The sequence below is a fragment of the Carcharhinus amblyrhynchos genome, chromosome 12 (assembly GCF_965287045.1).
Source record: "Carcharhinus amblyrhynchos chromosome 12, sCarAmb.v2.hapA, whole genome shotgun sequence".
NCBI lineage: Eukaryota > Metazoa > Chordata > Chondrichthyes > Carcharhiniformes > Carcharhinidae > Carcharhinus > Carcharhinus amblyrhynchos.
The window spans coordinates 3,965,619-3,986,334 of record NC_137335.1 but is presented as its reverse complement, the minus strand read 5'-3'; the positions used below and the strand labels follow the sequence as shown (position 1 = coordinate 3,986,334).

General features: G+C 41.4%; 1 protein-coding gene across 1 annotated transcript in view; it reads left to right on the top strand.

The window, feature by feature from the left end:
* The window catches only part of ppp3r1a (protein phosphatase 3, regulatory subunit B, alpha a), a 54,347-nt gene that overhangs the window by 392 nt on the left and 33,239 nt on the right, over positions 1 to 20,716 (top strand). The window contains exon 2 of the mRNA XM_080199994.1: positions 17,547 to 17,586. Within this exon, the coding sequence (XP_080056120.1) occupies positions 17,547 to 17,586 (40 nt within the window). The remainder of the gene's footprint in view (positions 1 to 17,546; positions 17,587 to 20,716) is intronic.

The following is a 20,716-nucleotide window of genomic DNA, read 5'->3' as shown; positions in this document are numbered from 1 at the left end:
GCAGTGTGTGGGCCCGGCCCGATTTCGGCGCAGCCGGCGCCCTCCCTCTCTCTCTCTGTCCCGCCACCATTTATATTCACCCTCCTCTCATTGCATGCTGCTGCAGCTTCTCCCCGCTGCCTTTCCAGCTACTCCGCCTTTTTTAACAAGCTGGGGGTTTTGCAGGGTTTGGGCAGCTGGGCTTTGATTCCCCTTCCCCCCTCTCTCTCTCCCCTCCCCAATTTTTAATTACATGTCAACATTATTTGACGCATTGCCTGTTCTGTTTCCTAATTAGATTGGAAGTGGAGAGAGGGTTTTTTAAAACCCATCTCGTTAACTGTTCAGGGCCGCCCCACTCACTCTCAGACACACACACACACACACACTGCTTCGCCATAACATTCGGGAAATCCCTCTTCACCTCGCCTTACTGTTCAGGAACTCCTCACACCGCCCCCCCCACATAATATTCAGGAATAACGCCCCCCCCCCCATAATCAGGCTTGTCTTCCCTTCCCATAATATTCAGGGTTGTCTCTCCTTCACCCCCCGCCAATAATATTCAGGAATATGTCTCTCCCCCATAATATTCAGGAATATGTCTCTTGCCCCACTCCCCCCCCCCCCCCCCCCAGATTATATTCAGGATGTCTTTCCCCCAATTATATTCAGAATTGTCTTCCCCCCCCACCATCACATTTCAGGATGGTCTCCATCCCCTATAATTTTCAGCAATGTTTCCCCCCACTATAATATTCAGAAATGGTCCCCCCCCCCCCCCCCCCCCCCCCCGATATTCAGGGTTGTCCCTCCTATCTCAATAACATTCTGGAAATCGCTACTCACCCACCTACCGCCATAGCATTCGGGAAGCCATCCCCTGCCTTCTCTTCCCCCAGTATTATTCAGAAAGCTCTTGCCCTTCTCCACATGTTCAGGAAGCCTCCACCCTTGCCATAGCATTCAGACACTGCACCCCCCCCATGCTTTATGCACAACACCTGATTTGTCCCTTTTTTATAATTGTAAGTAAACCTCATCCTGTGTGTGCCAGCAGTGCCAACCGAGTAGAGTGTTTTTAGCTCTTTTGAATAAGTTGAATCTTGGAGTTCTGTTTTTGTATTTTTAGATGTGTAGCAATTTTACTTGTAGGCCTTTCAGCATTGAGTTGAAATTCAGTTTAAAATGGAGAGGGGAAGGTGTTGTCTAGTATTCAGAAAAACTATGTTTCATGGAATCCATACAGTGCAGAAAGAGGCTATTCGGCCCATCCAGTATGCACCAACTACAATCCCACCCAGGCCCTATTTCCACAATCCTACACATTTACTCTGATAATCCCCTGACACCAGGTCAATTTAGCATGGCCAGCCAATCAACCTAATCCGCACATCTTTGGACTGTGGGAGGAAACCGGAGTACCCGGAGGAAACGCACGCAGACATGGGAGAATGTGTAAACTCCACACAGTGACCTGAGGCTGGAATTGAATCACGGTTCCTGGCGCTGTGAGGCAGCAGTGTTAACCTGCCAGGATTTAGTGGTGGCTTAATCTACAGGTCATTGAAGTGTATAAATAATTTCATGTTCAAACTAGATAATTGGTATCTGCAGTAGTTCTGTACTGAAGTAAAAATGATTCACATACTGGAAATGTAAAACAGAAAATGCTGAAAATATTCAGCAGGTTAGGACACATCAATGGAAAGAAGTTTCAGGCAGAACCAGAACTCTCATACAAAAGATCTCCCGAAATTGCAAAGCTAGTCTTTGTAATAAAGCTTCAGATAAGTGAGCGTATATGGTATTACTTGCCTTATATGCACACCATTTTTAGATAAGGCTACAATTTTTTCATACGCATATTGATTTTGCGATTCCTCTGTGTATATGGAAGAAGAAGAAAAGTCCTGTTTCATGTGACTGCTTGCTATCCCATGATTTTAAAAATAATGATTGAATTGTTGTAAAATGCATTTTATTTTGAAATAATCAGATGTTATGATGGTTAGGGTCTTTTTAGAAAGTTGAGCTAAAATGGCCTGAGTAATTTCCTTATCTTTACTTGCTGTAGAAAATCTGCAGTCTGACATTCCTTAGCTGTTTTACACCTGATGTCTTTCCTGATTGTTTGAAAATGTGTTTTGTCATGTCAAATGTTCTGAAATGATTGCTTTTGTTTAGAGTTTCAATGTAACTTGTCACAATTACACCTAGCAAATAGTTGTCTTAATTTGGCAGTACAGAGGGGTTTATTTAACTGAGAAGCAAGCAGCTGCAAAAGTTACAGTAAATATAATTAACTTCCAGAAATTCGGTATTGTGGCTCTAAAGCGGCATGGTGGTGTTGTGGTTAGCACCAGGGATTTGGGTTCACATCTGGCTTGGGTGACTGTGTGGAGTTTGCATATTCTTCCCGTGTCTGTGAGAGTTTCCTCCCACAGACCAAAGATGTTAGGTGGATTAGCCATGGTAAACGCATGGGGTTGTGCGGATAGGGTGGCGTGTGCCTGGATAAGATGCTTTTTTGGAGAATTGGTGCAGATTTGGTGGGTTGAATGGCCTCCTGCACTATAGGGATTCTTTGAAAGTGTGTAGACTGGAAGGGGAAAGGTATTGGCACATGTAAACTGGTTTCTGTTTGGAAAACAAAATAGCTGGTGAGGAAAGTCAAATGGGTGCTACCTTTGGGAAATGTTTCACAGAAGTTGAGTGAATGCTTGGGGAATTGGATCCATATTCACTCTTTAAAACTGTGGGGAATCCCGTGAGATGTGAGATTCTGTCCTGCCTGACTTGTTCTTGCTTAAGTATACCTGATGAATTAATTGGTGAACTGACTGAAAATTAGATGCTAAGTTTCTCTTGTGGATGAACAAATGTGAGCCAACTGACCCATCTTCATCTTTATATCCCTTGTGGTTTATCTGAGGACATAGGTAACCCTCACTCCAGGAGACAGCCAATCAATACTTTGAACTCCCTTCAGTTTTATTTTCCTCCATAGCTTCAGAGTGCTGAGTTAAGTAATTACTAGGCTGATGGTACTTTGACTGAAATTAGGTACTCGAGGGGCACGTAATGGAAATTGGACACGGAACTTTATTGTGACTCAACTGCCCTGAGAAGAAAATTTGCCAGCTGGGCAATTGAAATTGTGATGATTCTAGTAGTTTGGTGGGTGGACCATAGTAAATTGCCCCCTCAGTTTCTCAGTGTGTGTCTTGTAATGGACTGGCATCCTGTCCTTGGTGTATCCTGCCTAACGTCCAGTGTTTCTCATGATAGACTCCAACTCCCCATGACCCTGAATTGGAATAAGCAGTTAAATGAAAATTAATTAACTATTCTTGTAATATGTATTTTAATTTTTGGATATGTACAAGTCCTCATGTTACATTTTTCCACAACTCCTTGTTTGACTCCCATCAGTATTCTGTCTTACCACTGCAATTAAATAGCCCTAACTAAAGTTACACATGACATCTTTTGTAGCTAGTCATGGGGTATTTTTCTTTCTTGCCATGCTCAATCTGCACCCATGGAGATGACATGTGGTGCGGTCTACCACAATATCTCCTTTTCTAGCTCAGGGCGTTTCCCTTGTTTGGTGTCTTCATCAATTCTTTCAGCTCCCATAGCACTGCCATGGGAGTCTTATTCTTCACTTGCCTCTTGTGTACATACAGCTATTGGCAACATCATCCAGAGACGTGGGGTAGGCTTCCCATGTACACTGACAAAACCTACTTCTACCTGCTTTGCTGCTGTGCTGTCAGATTGTTCGTCTGACATCCAGTTGTGACTGACTTGATATTTCCTTCAGCTTAAATATTAAAAAACTGAACCAGTTGTCACCCCACCCTCCACTCTTAAACTAAGTTTGTCACTGATTTCATTTACAACTTGGTTTCAGACTCTGAAAAAAAAACTGTTGGCGATCCATAAACTGTTTTTGTTTCCAAATTTGGTGTGGGCAGACAGTGTGAATATGAATTTCTGAAGAATAGTGTAGACTTGTGCGATATACACGTTGATTTTGGCAGAGTTTTTGGAGAGCACTTGCTGTTGAATTTACAAAATTGACAGATCCATTCCTGGCGAAAGCAATTCTGCATTTCCTCCTTTATGCTTTTAGGTTAATTCAGTTATGATCTTGGGGCCATCCCAAAATGTTTTCAAGGCCACACGAAGTATGGTTGCTGTTGTAATGTGGGGAAACCCTGCACAGGGCAAGGTCCCTTGAGCAGCAATTTGATACACAACCAGATAATCTATCTTAATGGTGGTTGAGCGAAACACGGGAAATGGGAAAATTCTTGTGCCCTTTTTTGAATAGTGCTATGAGATCTTTTTGGGCCACCTAGAGAGTGTGTATGGGATCAGTGTTTTACTACCCTGGCAGTGCAACATTCCCATGGCTGTTTACTGGAGTATCATTCTTGAGTATGTGCTTCTATCGTGCTGTCATATTTTAGATTTCTACCCGTTTCAATTTGTTTTTAGCTTTCTTTAGTACCAGTTGTTACTTCAATCACTTCTCAGCAATAATTTCTGCTGAGTATGCATTGGGCTTTGCAAAAAAAAAACCTACGTCATGAATTTGGCAACTGAGATTTGAAAGTTTTAAAGTGTGGAATTGCATTCAGATAAATTGAAATCTGGATTTCCTTTTCAATGTAGGCAGGAATTGCAGTAGATTTTAATGTGCAACCATTGTTTGGGTGCTTCTAGTTTTCTGTGTTGAACAGGTACTAAGTGCTTGATTGTACATTTGTAGAAGACTGTGTAAACAACTTACTGAGAGACTGGCAACTGTACAAAAATTGAGTCAGGAGTAGCGTGCTATGTAGGATAGCAAGATAGACCATGCTTTTATAGTTTTCTTCACCTGGATGAGAAGATAATCTAAGACCTAAATTATTTGGAAAGGGGCTTTAAGGAAAAGGATGAATCATTGCTGTTTTGGAGATAGGGATAACTTGTATAAAGTTTTGAACATGATTGCTCAATGATTTTCTTGATGATGCTCTAAATGCTTTTTTAAGTGTTGTCACTCCTATAAAATAGGCAAACTTTATGCGTGGAAAGGTCTGTCAAATGGATACATGATCACTTAATCTGTTTATTTGACCCGTGGTAAAGTTTTTGTGGCGTGACATTAAATTAACGTGTCAAGAATGAAACACAGTTCTGCATGTACTAGCTGCCCAATGGTCTACCTTGCCCAAGTGATTGTTTTCAGATATGTGCAGGCTGTTGGATGGCTGGGAGGAGCATAAGTGAAACTGGATATGCTTTTTGTGATTTCTCTGTCCCAAGTACTCATTCACATGGTGGTGATGGGTTACTAAATGCAGAGAATAGACAAGAAGCATATGCAGAGTTTCATTGTCCCTATCTCCTGGAACACAGCTCATTATATTTGATTGTTGACTTTATTTTGTTAGTTCTACTGGTCTATTGACATAATTAAATTGTGATTTGGAAATTGAAGTGATTAAGTCTGCATTATTTTGCATTTACAACTTTCCTTTCATGCCTTTGAGATCTTGTCGGCAGCCTTTACTGCTTTATAGCTGATGAGAATTCTCTTTGCAGCGATGGCAGTGTCCAAGTGACACAATATTGATCTTTATGAAACCTTATGAAAGTCTTGTGCCGTTTGACTGCCGATTCAACGATTCCTTTTCCTCTATTTCTTATGCTGCAAGCCACATTGCTGTGCTGTCTACCACTTTCCTTTCTCTCATTATGCCAAAAACTGGCATGGAATGAAGAATGTAATTAACGTTTGGTCTGAAAGTATATTTGGCAATGTATGTTAGATAACTTTGATTTATTATTGTCACAAGCATTAGTATACAGTGAAAAGTATTGTTTCTTGCATGCTATACAGACAAGGCATGCTGTTCATAAAGAAAGGAGGATTGGAGAATGTAGTGTTCCAGTCATAGCTAGGGTGTGGAATAAGATCAACTTAATGCAAGGTGGGTCCATTCAAAAATCTGATGTCAGTAGCAAAGAAGCTGTTTTTGAGTTGGTTGGTATATGATCTCAGACTTTTGTATCTTTTTCCTGATGGTAGAAGGTGGAAGAGAGCATGTCAGTGCAGAAAGAGGCCGCTTGACCTAATGAGTCTGCACTGACAATAATTCCATCTAGGCCCTTGCCCTGCAACCCCACAGATTTACCCCACTATTCCCTCTAACCTATGCATCTCGGGATACTAAGGGGCAATTTAGCATGGCCAATCAATCTAACCTGCACATCTTTGGACTGTGGGAGGAAACTGGAGTATCCAGAGAAACCCATGCAAGCCCGAACGTAATTTAAGTTTGTTTACTTGGTTTGACCCGAAAGATCATGGGGAGAAAGTGCAGACTCCACACAGATAGTGACCCAAGCTGGGAATCGAGCCCAGGTTCCTGGAGCTGTGAGTCAGCTGTGCTAACCACAGTGTCACCATTCCGCCTGTACGTCTGGGATGCATGGGAGTCTTTGATTATGCTGGCTGCTTTTCCAAGACAGCTGGAAGTATAGCCAGTGTTAATGAGTGGGAGGCTGGTTTGAGTTATGGACTGGGCTTCATTCATGATCCTTTGTAGTTTCTTGCGGTCTTGGACAGAACAGGAATGATCCAATTTGTGAAACACCAGCAAACAGTGCTTTCTATGGTGCACTTGCAGAAGTTGGTGAGAGTTGTAGCAGACATACCAAATTTCCTTAGTCTTCTGAGAAAGTTGAGGTGATGGGGGCTTTCTTAACTATAGTGTCTGCATGGAGCTGATAGGTTGCTGGTGAGCGGGGCACCTAAAAACTTGAAGCTATTGACCATTTCTACTTCGTCCCCATTGATGTAGACAGAGACATGTTCACCGCTATGCTTCCTGAAATTGATGACTATCTCCTTCGTTTTTTTGACATTGCAGGAGAGATTATTGTCGTCACACCAGCTCACTAGGTTCTCTGTCTCTTTCCTGTATTCTGTCTCGTCATTGTTTAAGATCCAACCCACAACAGTGGTGTCATCAGGAAACTTGAAAATTGATTTGGAGGGTAATTTGGCCACACAATCAAAGCTGTATAAGTAGTATAGTATGGGGCTGAGGACACAGCCTTGTGGAGCACCGATATTAAGGATGATCATTGAGGAGGTAGTGTTGCCTGTCCTTACTGACTGCAGTCTGCGAGTTAGAACATAAGAACATAAGAAATAGGAGCAGGAGTAGGCCATCTAGCCCTTCGAGCTTGCCCCGCCATTCAGTAAGATCATGGCTGATCTGTCGTGGCTCAGTTCCACATTCCCATAACCTCTCCCCATAACCCTTAATCCCCTCTCTTATCAAAAACCCATCAACCCGCGTCTTAAAAATATTTAGCGAGGCAGCCTCCACCACTTCAACGGGCAGAGAATTCCAGAGATTCACCAGCCTTTGAGTGAAGAAGTTCTTCCTCAACTCCGTTCTAAATTGCCCCCCCCACTTTATCTTGAGGCTGTGCCCCCTAGTCCTACTGTCCTTTCTGAGCGGGAAGAGTCTCTCCACCTCTATCCTATTCATCCCATTCATCATCTTATAGGTCTCAGTGAGATCTCCCCTCATTCTTCTAAACTCTAACGAGTACAAGCCTAGTTTATTCAGCCTCTCCTCATAGCTCAACCCCCTCAACTCTGGCATCAGCCTAGTAAACCTCCTCTGCACTCCCTCCAAGGCCAAAATATCCTTGCGTAAGTACGGCGCCCAAAACTGCACACTCTCAAACTGCACAAAACTGCAGCTGCGGCCTCACCAGTGCCCTATATAGCTGCAGCAAGACCTCCCTACTTTTATATTCAATCCCCCTTGCTATGAAGGCCAGCATCCCATTCGCCTTCCTGACCACCTGCTGCACCTGCAAGCTGGGTTTTTGCGACTCATGCACAAGGACCCAGTCTAGGATCCAGTTGTAGAGGTCCTTGCTCTGCAGTGTATGCACTGAAACCATTCTCTTCTTTTCTGGCTGACCTGCTTTGTTTCATTGAATTCTTTTTCTCAAGCTATAAGCTTAATCTTCAGAATATTCTTTTCTACCTATCTAGGTCACAATGCTGTTTTCGACACAACCCCAGTTCAGGAGGACAAATTATACTATTGGTGCTTCATGTAGTTCAGAGAGGCAGAACCTGAAAATTTCACTCCCATGTCAGTGCCATTTACTTAAATCCCAGCGGCAGAGCTATTTTGTAGTTAATGGCTATTTGTAGTTGGCATTTGTCCAGTGCAGTGCTTCAGCTAACTGTTAACAGTTTTGCACTGTTGACAAAGAGTACTTATCATTGGTGTTGGGCCCAATCATAAGATAAGGAGGTGTGATTAACATCTTTCTCAAGTTCTTGTTGTTAAACATCTAACAGCTCATAGCGTGGGCTGAAATTGTTCTCCCCCATCACTAGCCCCACCCCCAAAAGAGTTGCTCTCATTGATCCATAGGTCTAAGAAAGGTAGGTGAAGTTTTATCTAGGTGAAAATGAGGGAGACTTGATGAGACCTGCTGGGGTATGGAGAATATTTGAAGACTGGGTGTCACAATCTAAAGCTAATAAAAGAATATGGAGTTTGGGCATTTTTTAATAGAATCATAGAAATGCTACAGTGCAGAAGGGAGCCATTCGGCCCATTCCGTACTGACGACAATCCCACCTGGGCCCTATCCCCGTAATCCCACGTATTTACCCCATTAATCCCTCTAACCTACGCACCTCAGGACATTAAGGGGCAATTTAGCATGGCCAATGCACCTAACCCGCACATCTTTGGACGGTGGGAAGAAAGTGGAGCACCCAGAGGAAACCCATGCAGATTCCACCAAATTGAACCCTGGAGCTGTGAGGTTAGCCGTGCTAACCACTGCATAGTGCTGCCCCTCAGGGGTGATTAAAGTAAGGTGCATGGAGCCAATGGCCTTTGGCTAAAACACTGCAAAATATTAGGGTATTTTATAAATGGTTAGTTTTAAAAACATTCAACTTGTGTGATAGGAAGATGTTGCATTTAGTTTCCTGGTGCATGCCCATATGGCTTGGTCAATCTACTTCTGTAACTGCAGTTTTTAAGAAGTGCAATTTAATTTGGTAAAATACTTTTTTCAGAGTCTATGGATTTGAACAGGACATTTGAACTTTATTTGACTTGGATGGGATTTTTATTTAATTAAAACAAATGGTGAACTGATAAATGAAGGTTTGGTCAAACTTGCTGACAGACCTCTTTGCATACGGTTTTGTAACTCAATTCTTTCTTACTTGTACTTGGCTAATGAGTTTGAAAACTAATGTTTAGGTAGCTTTGCATTGAGTAATTTTAAATCTTAATTGAATTTGGGATTAGGGCGTAATCAGCATTGTGTGTATTCTTTTGTTTTCAGTTTGGAGCAGAATGTTTGTACCTGCATACTGTGATTATTTGGCTGATATCCAATCAAGAGTTAATATACATGGTTTACTTGGAATGTGGGATTACTCTTTAATTTTGGATGTTCTCCAAATTAAAACCTTTCCATTTGTTCCACACTGGTTTGATGGGCTTAGAGATGGCTGATAAGTCCAGTGCCTGATCTGCAGATTCTGTCGGACAGGTGGAGTTTGAAGGGTCAGATAGGAGATTGGAGGTTTGTGTCCTCTCTCTGATGCCTCTATTTTGTGTCTGTGTACTCCTGATACAATCTCCTGATGTGATTGGTGTCTCCCTAATGAGCTTTTTCAATTTTGGTTGTTCGCAAGCCAGGAACTTCCAGGGGGGCTGCAGAGATGTCTGACCTCTTGTTTTCAGGACATCTATAAAGCTTCCTAGTTGTACTGGGTAGAACCGTTGCTTTGGGAGTCTGGGGTCTGGCATATGAATGACATCCCTGTCCACCAGAGATGTTTTTGAAGCACTAACGCCTCGATGCTGGGCAAGTTGACTTGGGAGAAAATGCTGCTGTTGGCCAGCTCTCTCCACTGGATTTGGAGGATCTGCTGTACTTTGAGGAGTTTGCTGCAGGTTGTCCAAGTCTCTGTAGTATGTAGGAGCACAGATAACACTGCTGCCTGGTGAAGCATGACCTTATTCTCAGGTTTGAGATCATGTCGCTAATGACTACTGTGGTTTGGTGATTTAGAAGGAGAGAAGGGTATGTACATCAGAAAAGATAACTCATTCAAGGACCGTAGAAAATTATGGTAACTTGAAGACTGTACTAGCTTGGGAGTGGAGACAGAGGGTGGTCTTTTTAAGGAGGGGATTTAAAGGAGGAAGAAATTGTACCATTCTGGTGGAGTTTTTAAAAAAATGGAGCGAGATAGATGCAGTGTGGATTGAGAGAGTTGGATTTCGTGTAACAGCTAATTTTGGACAATTTGATGTTAAATTAGAGAAGTGAGAGATTGTTGGGTGGAGTTAGGTAGTTCAGTAATGGGGAAGATTTGACTGAGGCAACTACTTTTAATGATCCTGAAATTAAGAACACCCATAAACTCCTGTGTTTTTATGTTCAAGATGTGAATGAATGGTGTCGGGCCAGGTGTCGGAGAAAGCAGGAACCTGAGATTGCCTGCCTTGCAGCTTCACTCATCTGTAGAATTTGATGTGACCCTCAGACTTGAGGTTCTAAATCTGCAGGGGGAGAACTGTGCCAGAGTTGGAGACTTGAGCACCTTCACACTGAAAGGCAACCATATCTGTCATGTTATTGTGACAGATGACAGGTAGTTGGCACTTAATGCATGTATGGATGAAACTGCCATTTGTTTCTTCCAAAGGGCTAATGGTATGGGTAGTTACAACTGAGATCAAAGGAATTGAAGGGAAGTAGACGTTGAAATTGGCAAGGTTTCGTGTCACAGAACCATGTCTGGGAGAGTTGATATGGAAGTGAGACTGAGTGAATGTAGAATGGCAATCAATTTTGTGCCTAGTCGTTTGAAGTGTGCAAAAAAAGCAATCCCAATTGAGTCGCATTATTACACTTTTCAGGCAAATGCTGCAAACTGGAACAGTCGGGCCCTTTCTGGATATTATTTTGTTATAGTGGTGGAATTTAAATATTTGTGACCAATTAAATACAGCTTTTAAACTGTTTAAAATTAATTACATTATATCCTACAGCTGTGTAACTCCTTGCTTTGATCTGCAGGTGCTATCTTCAACTGTCAATGCTAAAACATCTATTTGTATGCTTTTTTAATTAAAGCAGTGGATTAGTCATAATTTACTTTATAATCTGGTTTGAATTGGTTTGGCCTCATTTCATTTTTCTGGACACTTCGATTGTATGAAAAATGTAATTAGTGTAAGATCACTTCTTTAAGTAAATGGAAACACTTATTTCAAATTTTGAAACCTAATCTTGTTTTTTAAATGATGTGGAAAATTTGTACTTTTTTTAATGATTATATCATTGTCTCAACCTTTCCCTAGAACCATAGGAGAGTTATAGCTCAAAAAGAAGTTATTCAGCCCATCGTGTCTGCGCTGGCCAAGAAGAGGGGAGAAAAAAGGCGCTAATTTTGATCCCAATTTCCAGCACTTGACCCATTGCCTTACAAAGTTGCAGATCTTCAGGTGTAGATCTGAGTTATTAATGAGTTGAGTATTTCAACCTCCACCACCAATTTGGGCAGAGCGTTCCAGACTCCCACCACCCTCTAGGTGAAAAGGTTTTTTCTCATTCCCCTCAAATCCTTCTACCAGTCACCCATAATGTATGCTCGCTGGTAATGAAACCTGGAACAGCTCTTTCCTGTCTATACCGCAATTAGATCAGCCCTCAGCCAGCACTGTTCCAAGGCAGCCGACTCTAGCCCATCAAATATTTCCTCATAGTTGCAGTATTCTCGTAACTCCTGCATTTTTTCACTAATTCATGAAATTGGTGCATAAATGTCACTTAAAGGGAATCTGTATGCTTTTTGAAATTTTTTGTGTAAAAAAAAATTGCCAAACTTTTGCAGTCATCAGCAAAATTATCAATTTTTTGCTAATGCTGTATTGAAACTGACAATAACTTTAGGACTCTGCACATGTACAGAATAATGTGGAAACCCAGAAGTTGCTGCACTCCAGATGTAGTTTTGATAAGTGTTTACTTTGTGCTTGTAAGTGTCTTTTAAGTTGAACGCCAAAATGTTTCATTTATCTAACGATAACCTCATATGCATTTATACATTCTGGTTGAAGTTCTCGTTCTTTGCTACGTTGATGTGGTAATTAGCATTCAGTCTTGAGAAAAATCTATGAATTGAACAGTAAGCACATTAAATATCAGTTTCCTATGTTACTGTGGGAACTATTGGTCTTTTAGCTGAATGATTAGAATCCCTACAGTGCAGAAGGAGGCCATTCAGCCCATTAAGTCTGCACTGATCACAATCTCACCCAGGCCTTATTTCCGTAACCCCTCATGTTTACCCTGCTAATTTCCCTGACGCTAGGGTTAGTTTAGCATGGCCAGTCAACCTAGCCTGCACATCTTTGGAACAATTACCTGGAAGGCTCAGTTGCTTGCTGTGTGATCTTAAATATGCTGTGGTACGGGTGCATGATTCAGACTGAAAGCTCATCTCTAAAGTGATTTAGAAATTGTACTATTGCCAATTTTCCCACCAAAAGACCATGTCACCGGGAACAACAGGCAACTTGGGACACGTCAACTTGGTTCAGTAGTGGCATACATCTCAAGGCCAAAATACTGAACATAAGAACATAAGAAATAGGAGCAGGAGTAGGCCATCTAGCCCCTCGAGCCTGCCCCGCCATTCAATAAGATCATGGCTGTTCTGTCGTGGCTCAGTTCCACATTCCCGCCCTCTCCCCATAACCCTTAATCCCCTTGCCTATCAAAAACCTATCAACCCGCGTCTTAAAAATATTGAGCGAGGCAGCCTCCACCACTTCAACGGGCAGAGAATTCCAGAGATTCACCACCCTTTGAGTGAAGAAGTTCCTCCTCAACTCCATTCTAAACCGCCCCCCCCTTTATCCTGAGGCTGTGCCCTCTAGTCCTACTGTCCTTTCTGAGCAGGAAGAGCCTCTCCACCTCTATCCTATCCTATCCATCCCATTCAACATCTTATACGTCTCAATGAGATCTCCCCTCATTCTTCTAAACTCTAACAAGTAAAAGCCTAGTTTATTCAGCCTCTCCTCATAGTTCAACCCCCTCAACTCTGGAATCAGCCGAGTAAACTCCTTTGCACTCCCTCCAAGGCCAAAATATCCTTGTGTAAGTGCGGCGACCAAAACTGCACACAATACTCCAGCTGCGGCCTCACCAGTGCCCTGTACAGCTGCAGCAAGACCTCCCTACTTTTATATTCAATCCCCCTTGCTATGAAGGCCAGCATCCCATTTGCCTTCCTGACCACCTGCTGCACCTGCAGGCTGGGTTTTTGCGACTCATGCACAAGGACCCCGAGGTCCCTCTGCACCTTCGCATGCTGCTGTTTTTCGCCACGTAAGTAATAGCCCTTCCTACCGTTATTCCTACCAAAGTGGACAACCTCACATTTGCCAACATTAAATTCCATTTGCCAGTTCCTGGCCCATTCGCCCAGCCTATCTAGATCCTTCTGCAGACTCTCCACACCCTCCGCACAATTTGCCGTTCCACCAATCTTGGTGTCATCAGCAAATTTCGACACCATACACTTGGTTCCCTCCTCCAGATCATCTATATAAATGGTAAATAGCTGAGGCCCCAGCACTGACCCCTGGGGCACTTCACTAGTCACCAACCGCCAATCCGAATAGCACCCGTTGACCCCCACTCTCTGCCTCCTATTCGACAGCCAATCCTCTATCCACGCTAACACCCTACCCCCAACTCCATGCCCCCTGACCTTCTGCAATAACCTCTTGTGAGGCACCTTGTCAAACGCCTTCTGAAAATCAAAGACCACATCCACCAGCTCTCCTCTATCCACCGCCCTAGACACATCCTCATAGAACGCCAATAAATTCGTCAGACATGACCCTGCTCCAAATCAGCAGTGCAGCACTGAGCGAATACTGCGCTCTTGGAGTTGTAAATATTTGGATGAATGTAAAGTGTTCTACCGTACTATTTGAAGAGGAGCAACACATTCTCCTACAGACCTTTATTTTTCCACACTCCTCCCTTAGCCAGCACCATCAAAACAAATGATCTGGTCGTTCGTTCGTTTGTGTTAGGATTTTGTTGTGTTTGGGTATGTAACTGTGATTGCTTCAAAAGTGATCAAATTAGGATTATAAAGTACTTTGACACATCTTGAGGAATTGAGCCCTATTGTTGGGTTTACTCCCACTTCTCTTTGTGCTGAATTTTTATTTCTGTATTTCTCTTCCTATTTGTGATCCTCCTGTGCCCCTAATTTACATTGTCAACTAAGACTACATTTGATATATTGATTCTGTCGGTTTCACAAATTCTACATAAAATAAATTGTGAGAAAAGATTGTCAGTTTTTCTTTATGACTAAATTAGGCAGTTTAAACATGAGTCACCATTATCATCAGTTAATCAAAATTCCATAGAAATACAACCACTTGAAAGACCTGTGCTTCAGCCAATCATATGGGTCAGAAATAACAAGTTGTTTAAATAACATCACAAGTCTTGTGGTTCTCTTCTAATTTTGAGTATTCATGCATGTAGTTCTGTGGTCTCTCTATCTTTCCAGAAATGTGTCGCTATGGTGAGGGGAGCTTGCGTTTTTGTCACATGCATTTTTGACTAATAGGCTCAATTCTTCATATGCCTCAACTATTCAACTTTCTTTTTAATTTCCTCCTTATCATTGCCATGTTCTGATCTCAGTTGTATATATACTGGAACCTTAATCACTTGTATTATTTTATAATCCTGATAATTGGTTAGCGGTAACCTTTTAATAGACTTTAACGGAATAATAAATAGCTGTGCAATAGGTCATGTCCTATTTTGGCAATAGCAGAGCTATTTTAATGTTTCCGTGCTTTTTTAGACTAACTTTTTACAAACACGCAGAAAAATAGAACCATAGAAAATTTACAGCTCAGAAACAGGCCTTTTGGCCCTTCTTGTCTGTGCTGAACCATTTTTTGCCTAGTCCCACTGACATGCACTTGGACCATATCCCTCCACACCCCTCTCATCCATGTACCTGTCCAAGTTTTTCTTTAAAAGTGACCCAGCACTTACCTCTTTATCCAGCAGCTCATTCCACACTCCCACCACTCTCTACGTGAAGAAGCCCCCCTCTAATATTCCCTTTAAACTTTTTTCCTTTCACCCTTAACCTATGCCCTCTGGTTTTTTTTCTCCCCTAGCCTCAGTGGAAAAAGCCTGCTTGCATTCACTCTATCTATACCCATCAAAATTTTATACACCTCTATCAAATCTCCCCTTGTTCTTCTATGCTCCAGGGAATAAAGTCCTAACCTATTCAATCTCTCTCTGTAACTCAGCTTCTCAAGTCCCAGCAACATGCTCGTGAGCCTTCTCTGCACTCTTTCAATCTTATTTACATCTTTCCTATGAATAGGTGACCAAAACTGTACACAATACTCTAAATTCGACCTCACCAATGCCTTATGTTGTACACCGCGCAAGCATATTTTATTGATCAGTAGAAACTATCTGCATTTATATTGTAAGTATTTATATGTAAAGCATTTGGTTGACATAGGATTGCCATGGCACAAATGGTACATACTGTGCTTTTGATAACAGTTGTGAACGATGCTACATTCAGAATTGTAATTAAATGTTTGCTTTAGTGGGCCTTGGAATTTCCAAGAACAGCATGGTTTATTTTAATGAACTCATACTTCTGTCACTGACTAACAGCTAAGGTTAAATACAGCCTTCCACCTGCAAGTGTGTTGTGCTGGCTGTAGTCTGATTGTTCAGAATAATTTTATTCTCCACATAGAAAATCTTTTCTCCTGGTTCTTTGAAGTGTAGTTGCTTGGTGCTGTTTGCGGGTGAAATTGCTCATTGCTGCAGTTCAGTTTCGTGTGACCTTCTGCTGTGTAAGGTATTCCTCATGTCTTATACATGAGACTGAGATAGCATTATGAAAAGCAAAATGAGATTCTGTAGAGGAGTATTAACTATAGGTTGTTTGTAGATAAGGATATGATTTGTCTAAATATCGTGCATTGTCTGGTTTTGTTCCCTTTGCAGATTGGTTGCAGCACAGGTAAGTAACCTAGATCTCTTACAAAGTCAGGCAGTGAAATTTAAGATAGAACAAGTTTTTAAAATTATTAAAGAATTGAATGCAGTGAATTTGGACTAAGTGGGAATTGCATAGTAATAAGGAATGACTAAGGCTACGTTACTATAGAAATTACATTTCATCATTTAGAGATTATTTTAACTACGACATAGGCAGTACAATGTCAAACTTGTGGACATCAAATTGGGGGTGTAATTAATATTGCATTTGTTTTAAATAAACTTGTAGAATCAATGTGTACAAGGCACATTTATTTTAATATCAATTTTAGTAAGAGGAAAATAAGAACCTAAATGGGGTCGCAATGGCTTGCGTGGAACACAAACACTGACATAGGTCTGTTGAGCTGGATGGCCCGTCTCTTCCTATGCTTCAGCTCATCTGAAACCCTCAGTGGTGCTTTTGTTAGTTCAAGACTTGACTATTCCGAAACTGAACTGGTCAGCGTCCTATCTTCATCTCTCCATTAATCTGAACTCATCCAAGACTTGGCTGCCTGAATCCCAACTCAAACCAAGTTTGTGAAACCTAAGAACTGATAAACATGCTTAGCCAGTGAAATAGATAACTTTGTTTAATAGGCCTTGGAACAGTTCTCAGAATATACTATGTAGCATTACCACTTCTCCTCAAAGTGCTTTTCAAATGCTGCCCTCCCGTATCTTCATGTGCTCACCAACTTGCATTGTCCCTGGTTTGGCTGTGCCTTAATTTTAAATTCTACTTTAACCTTGCCCCTCCCCTTCTTTGTAATCTTCCACAGCCCTCTAAGATCTCCGGGTTCTCCCCAGTTCTGCTGCCTTGTGTATCCCTAATTTGCTCCGAGATTGGGTCTTACCAAACACTGCTGCACACATTAATACCCCAACTCTTCTTTCTTCCTTTGGGATGTTCCATAAAATTACTTCCTTCTGTGCTAATATCTAATTCTTTGATTCAGTTTGTCATTTAAAAAGATGTTTGTGAAACACTTTGAGATTTTTTTTCTGTGTTAATATAAATGCAATTTGCATAATTTTCTGAAATGTACCAAAGTGATGTGAAGAATTGAAGAGATTGGGAAAGATTATATGCTGTAAATTCAGTGGCATAGTTTACTTAAAGGTGATTGTTATCTTGTAATATTAAAGGTATCTGAAGTTGTGTGTTAGGGAAAAGCAAGTGTGGCAGTTAGTGTAAAAAAGAGATATGCTTTAAGTTTTCCATAATGAGCAACGTTTTCTATGAAGTCACTTGAAAGGCAGATAAGCAAATTTATACAAAACCTCAACTTTTTTTTTACAAATGTGCTGTTTGTATGTATTTATTTCTGGTATTAATTATGATCTGTCTTTTGTTTCAGGGAAATGAAGCAAGTTATCCCCTGGAAATGTGCTCACACTGTAAGTTCCTCCTATTTAAAATATAAGTTTTGTGTTTATTTGTAAATGTTTGTTCATAATTTATTTATACATGTATCTTGGTGCATTATGAGCAGTTACCTGAAGCTTGTGAGATTATCCTGGAATGTTGTGAGGAAATTACCCAGAGGTTTTCCTCTTTATTTTGCTCCCAGGTGTGAGTGTAAGCTGACACTTTGGGAGGGTGGTAAATACTCTTGAATGGGTTAGCTGGTTGTCTTTTTTCCTTCCTATATATTCAGTTACAACAAATCTGTTTCTGGCATCCTTTTGCACCCTTGTGCATTTTAATTTTTGTGGATTGCACTGATTTGATAAATGAGAACTTAATTATAACCTTAATGAAATTTCATTAATAAGGGTCTAATTCAGCATTTATTATAACTCAAAACAGTGAAATAGATTACTGCATAGGTAGCACAAATCAGTTCTCAGAATGTGCTATGTAGCATTGCTCATTATTATCCTTTCCACTCTTCCTTCAAAGTTCTTCTCAAATACTATTCCCCTGTATTTCCATGCACCTTACAATTAACATTTCCCCTTCCCTTCCCTCAAATATGCACTGCAGTGGCTCAGCCTTTGCCCAAAATCGCCTAACCCGCTTTTCTGATTTCTCGGCATTTCTGTCCTCACTCTGTTTTATCCATCACTCCGTAGATCCGCCTTGAAGATTGACAGTTTGTTGTCTGTTATTGCGATTCAGTCCTTGTGACTTAAAAATGGGGTGGGGTTGATGCACACTGGGGTGCACCTTGCATTAGACTGGTCTGCAATGCACCAGATTCAGTTCCATTGTCAAAAGCAGTACTTTGCCTCTTTTCTTTATCTGAGTCCTTTCCTTTCATCTAGCTGTTCCAGGATAAATCAGGATGTTCCTCATGAATATGTCACAAGGGGATGGGTGGGTGCGAACCGTGACCAACTTAAGGGTTTCTATGATGGCGATAACAACAGAATGAGGCTGATATTCTTCTGTACAGAATGAAACTTGAAATGTGAGCTTTCTTCCTTAGTCCTTAGTCTCTCATCTCCTTATCTAGCATCCACTTGATATACCGTATGTGTAAATTGCTCTCTGCGGGTGCGATGTTGAAGGTGGGGGTCTGCTAACATTCTACCTTCCATTTAAAAATGGAGCAAGGGTTAGACCAAGTCATTACAAGCCAATCAGTCTAACCTCAGTCGTGGGTAAATTGGCACAGTGACAGGAAACAAAGGGTAATGGTTGATGATTGGTGCTTTGTGAATGGGAGGCTCAGTGCTAGGCCATCTGCTTTTGATGGTATATATCAATGATTTTGACCTAAACGTAGAGGGGCATGGTCAAGAGATTTTTAGTTGACACACAGATTAGCTGTGTGTTTGATGCAGAGAAGGGAATCTGTATAGTTTAAGCAGATATCAATGGACTGGGCACAAAAGTGGCAAATAGAACTCAACCCAGAGAAATGAGAGATGATTCATTTGGAGAGATCAAACAAGGAAAAGAAAGACAATAAATGGGAGGATAATGAGACTTATAGAGGAAGTAAATGGCATTGAAATGAATGACCACAGCCCTGAAGGTAGCAGGACAGGTAGATAAGGTAGTTTAAAAAACCATGTGAAATAATTTCCTTTTATTGGCTGAGGCATAGAATATAAGAGCAGGGTGGTTATGCTGGAGCTATATAAAATATTAGTTAGGCCACACCTTCAGTACTGTATGCAATTCAGGTCACCACATTACAGAAAGAATATAATTGCAGTGGAGAAGAGATCTACAAGGATTTGTCAGGACTGAAAAATTGCTACTGAGGAAAGATTGGATAGGTTGGATTGTTTTCCTTGGGACAGAGGAGGCTGAGGGCAGAGTTGATTGAGGTCTAAAGGTCATGAGGGGTCTGGATGCTTGAGAAGGACCTAATTCTCTTACAGTTATCAAAACCACAGGTTTGGACATTTGTGTTCATCTTTTGAGTTCCTGAACAATCTGGGTCAAGTAATGAATCTCAGAAAAAAGTGATTAGATTGCCCTCTTCAGGGCAAGCCTACAAATGAAAGAAAATAAAATGAAATTCCTAGCTGTTGCTACAGAAATTTAGGGTACAGAAAATCAGCTAATATTTCTTCCAAGTGAAAGAAAGCAGGCAAGGCAAAGGAGAATTAACTTATTTGAAGTTAGATTATGGAATAGATACTGAATGGAGTTTCTTCAGTGTTGTGCGTGACACAAGAAGTGCATTGTTTTCATCAGCATAGTTGAGTCAGCTTGTAAGAAAATTTAAATATCATGTCAACTAAATTTGTCCATTCACAGTTGCTGGGTAAAGTTCTTGTTGCCCAAACTCAATGCAGTGACTTGCCAAATATGCTGAGAGTGCACAAAATTCACCCTTAAAGAATAATATAACTGTGATCTGTATTACTTAGAATCCAAAAATGAGCACAGTAAAACTAACATACCCACTGATGCTTGACATCTTGTGGTTGGATCACATGCAAACACTGATTGATGCTGAGAAGCATAGAAACATAGAAAATAGGAGCAGAAGGAGGCCATTCAGACCTTGGAGCCTGCTCCATCATTCACTATGATCGTGGCTGATCATCCAACTCAGCAGTCTGATCTCATTTCCTCCCCCCCCCCCCCCCCCCCCCCTCCTCCCCCTCCAAAATCCTCTGATGCCCTTCACCTCATGCTATATCTAACTGCTTCTTGAAAACATACAATGTTTTGACCTCAACTCCTAGTGAAATCTACTGGCTAACTACTCTCTAGGTGAAAACACTTCTCCTCATCTCTGTCCTAAACAGTCTACCCTGTATCCTCACTCTGTGACCTCTGGTTCTGGACACTCCCCACCATCAGGAACAAACTTCTTACATCTAGCCTGGATTCCAGAAAATACAATCCTAACCAACTCCATCTCTCCTCATCCTACCACCCCAGGAATCAATCTGGTAAACCACCTCTGTACTCTCTCTACAGCAAGAACATCTTTCCTCCGATAAGGAGACCAAAACTGCGTACGTTGTTCCAGGTGTAGCCTTACAAAAGCCCTGTATAATTGCACCAAGACATCTCCCCTCCAGAACTCGAATCCTCTCATTATACTGGCCAACATAC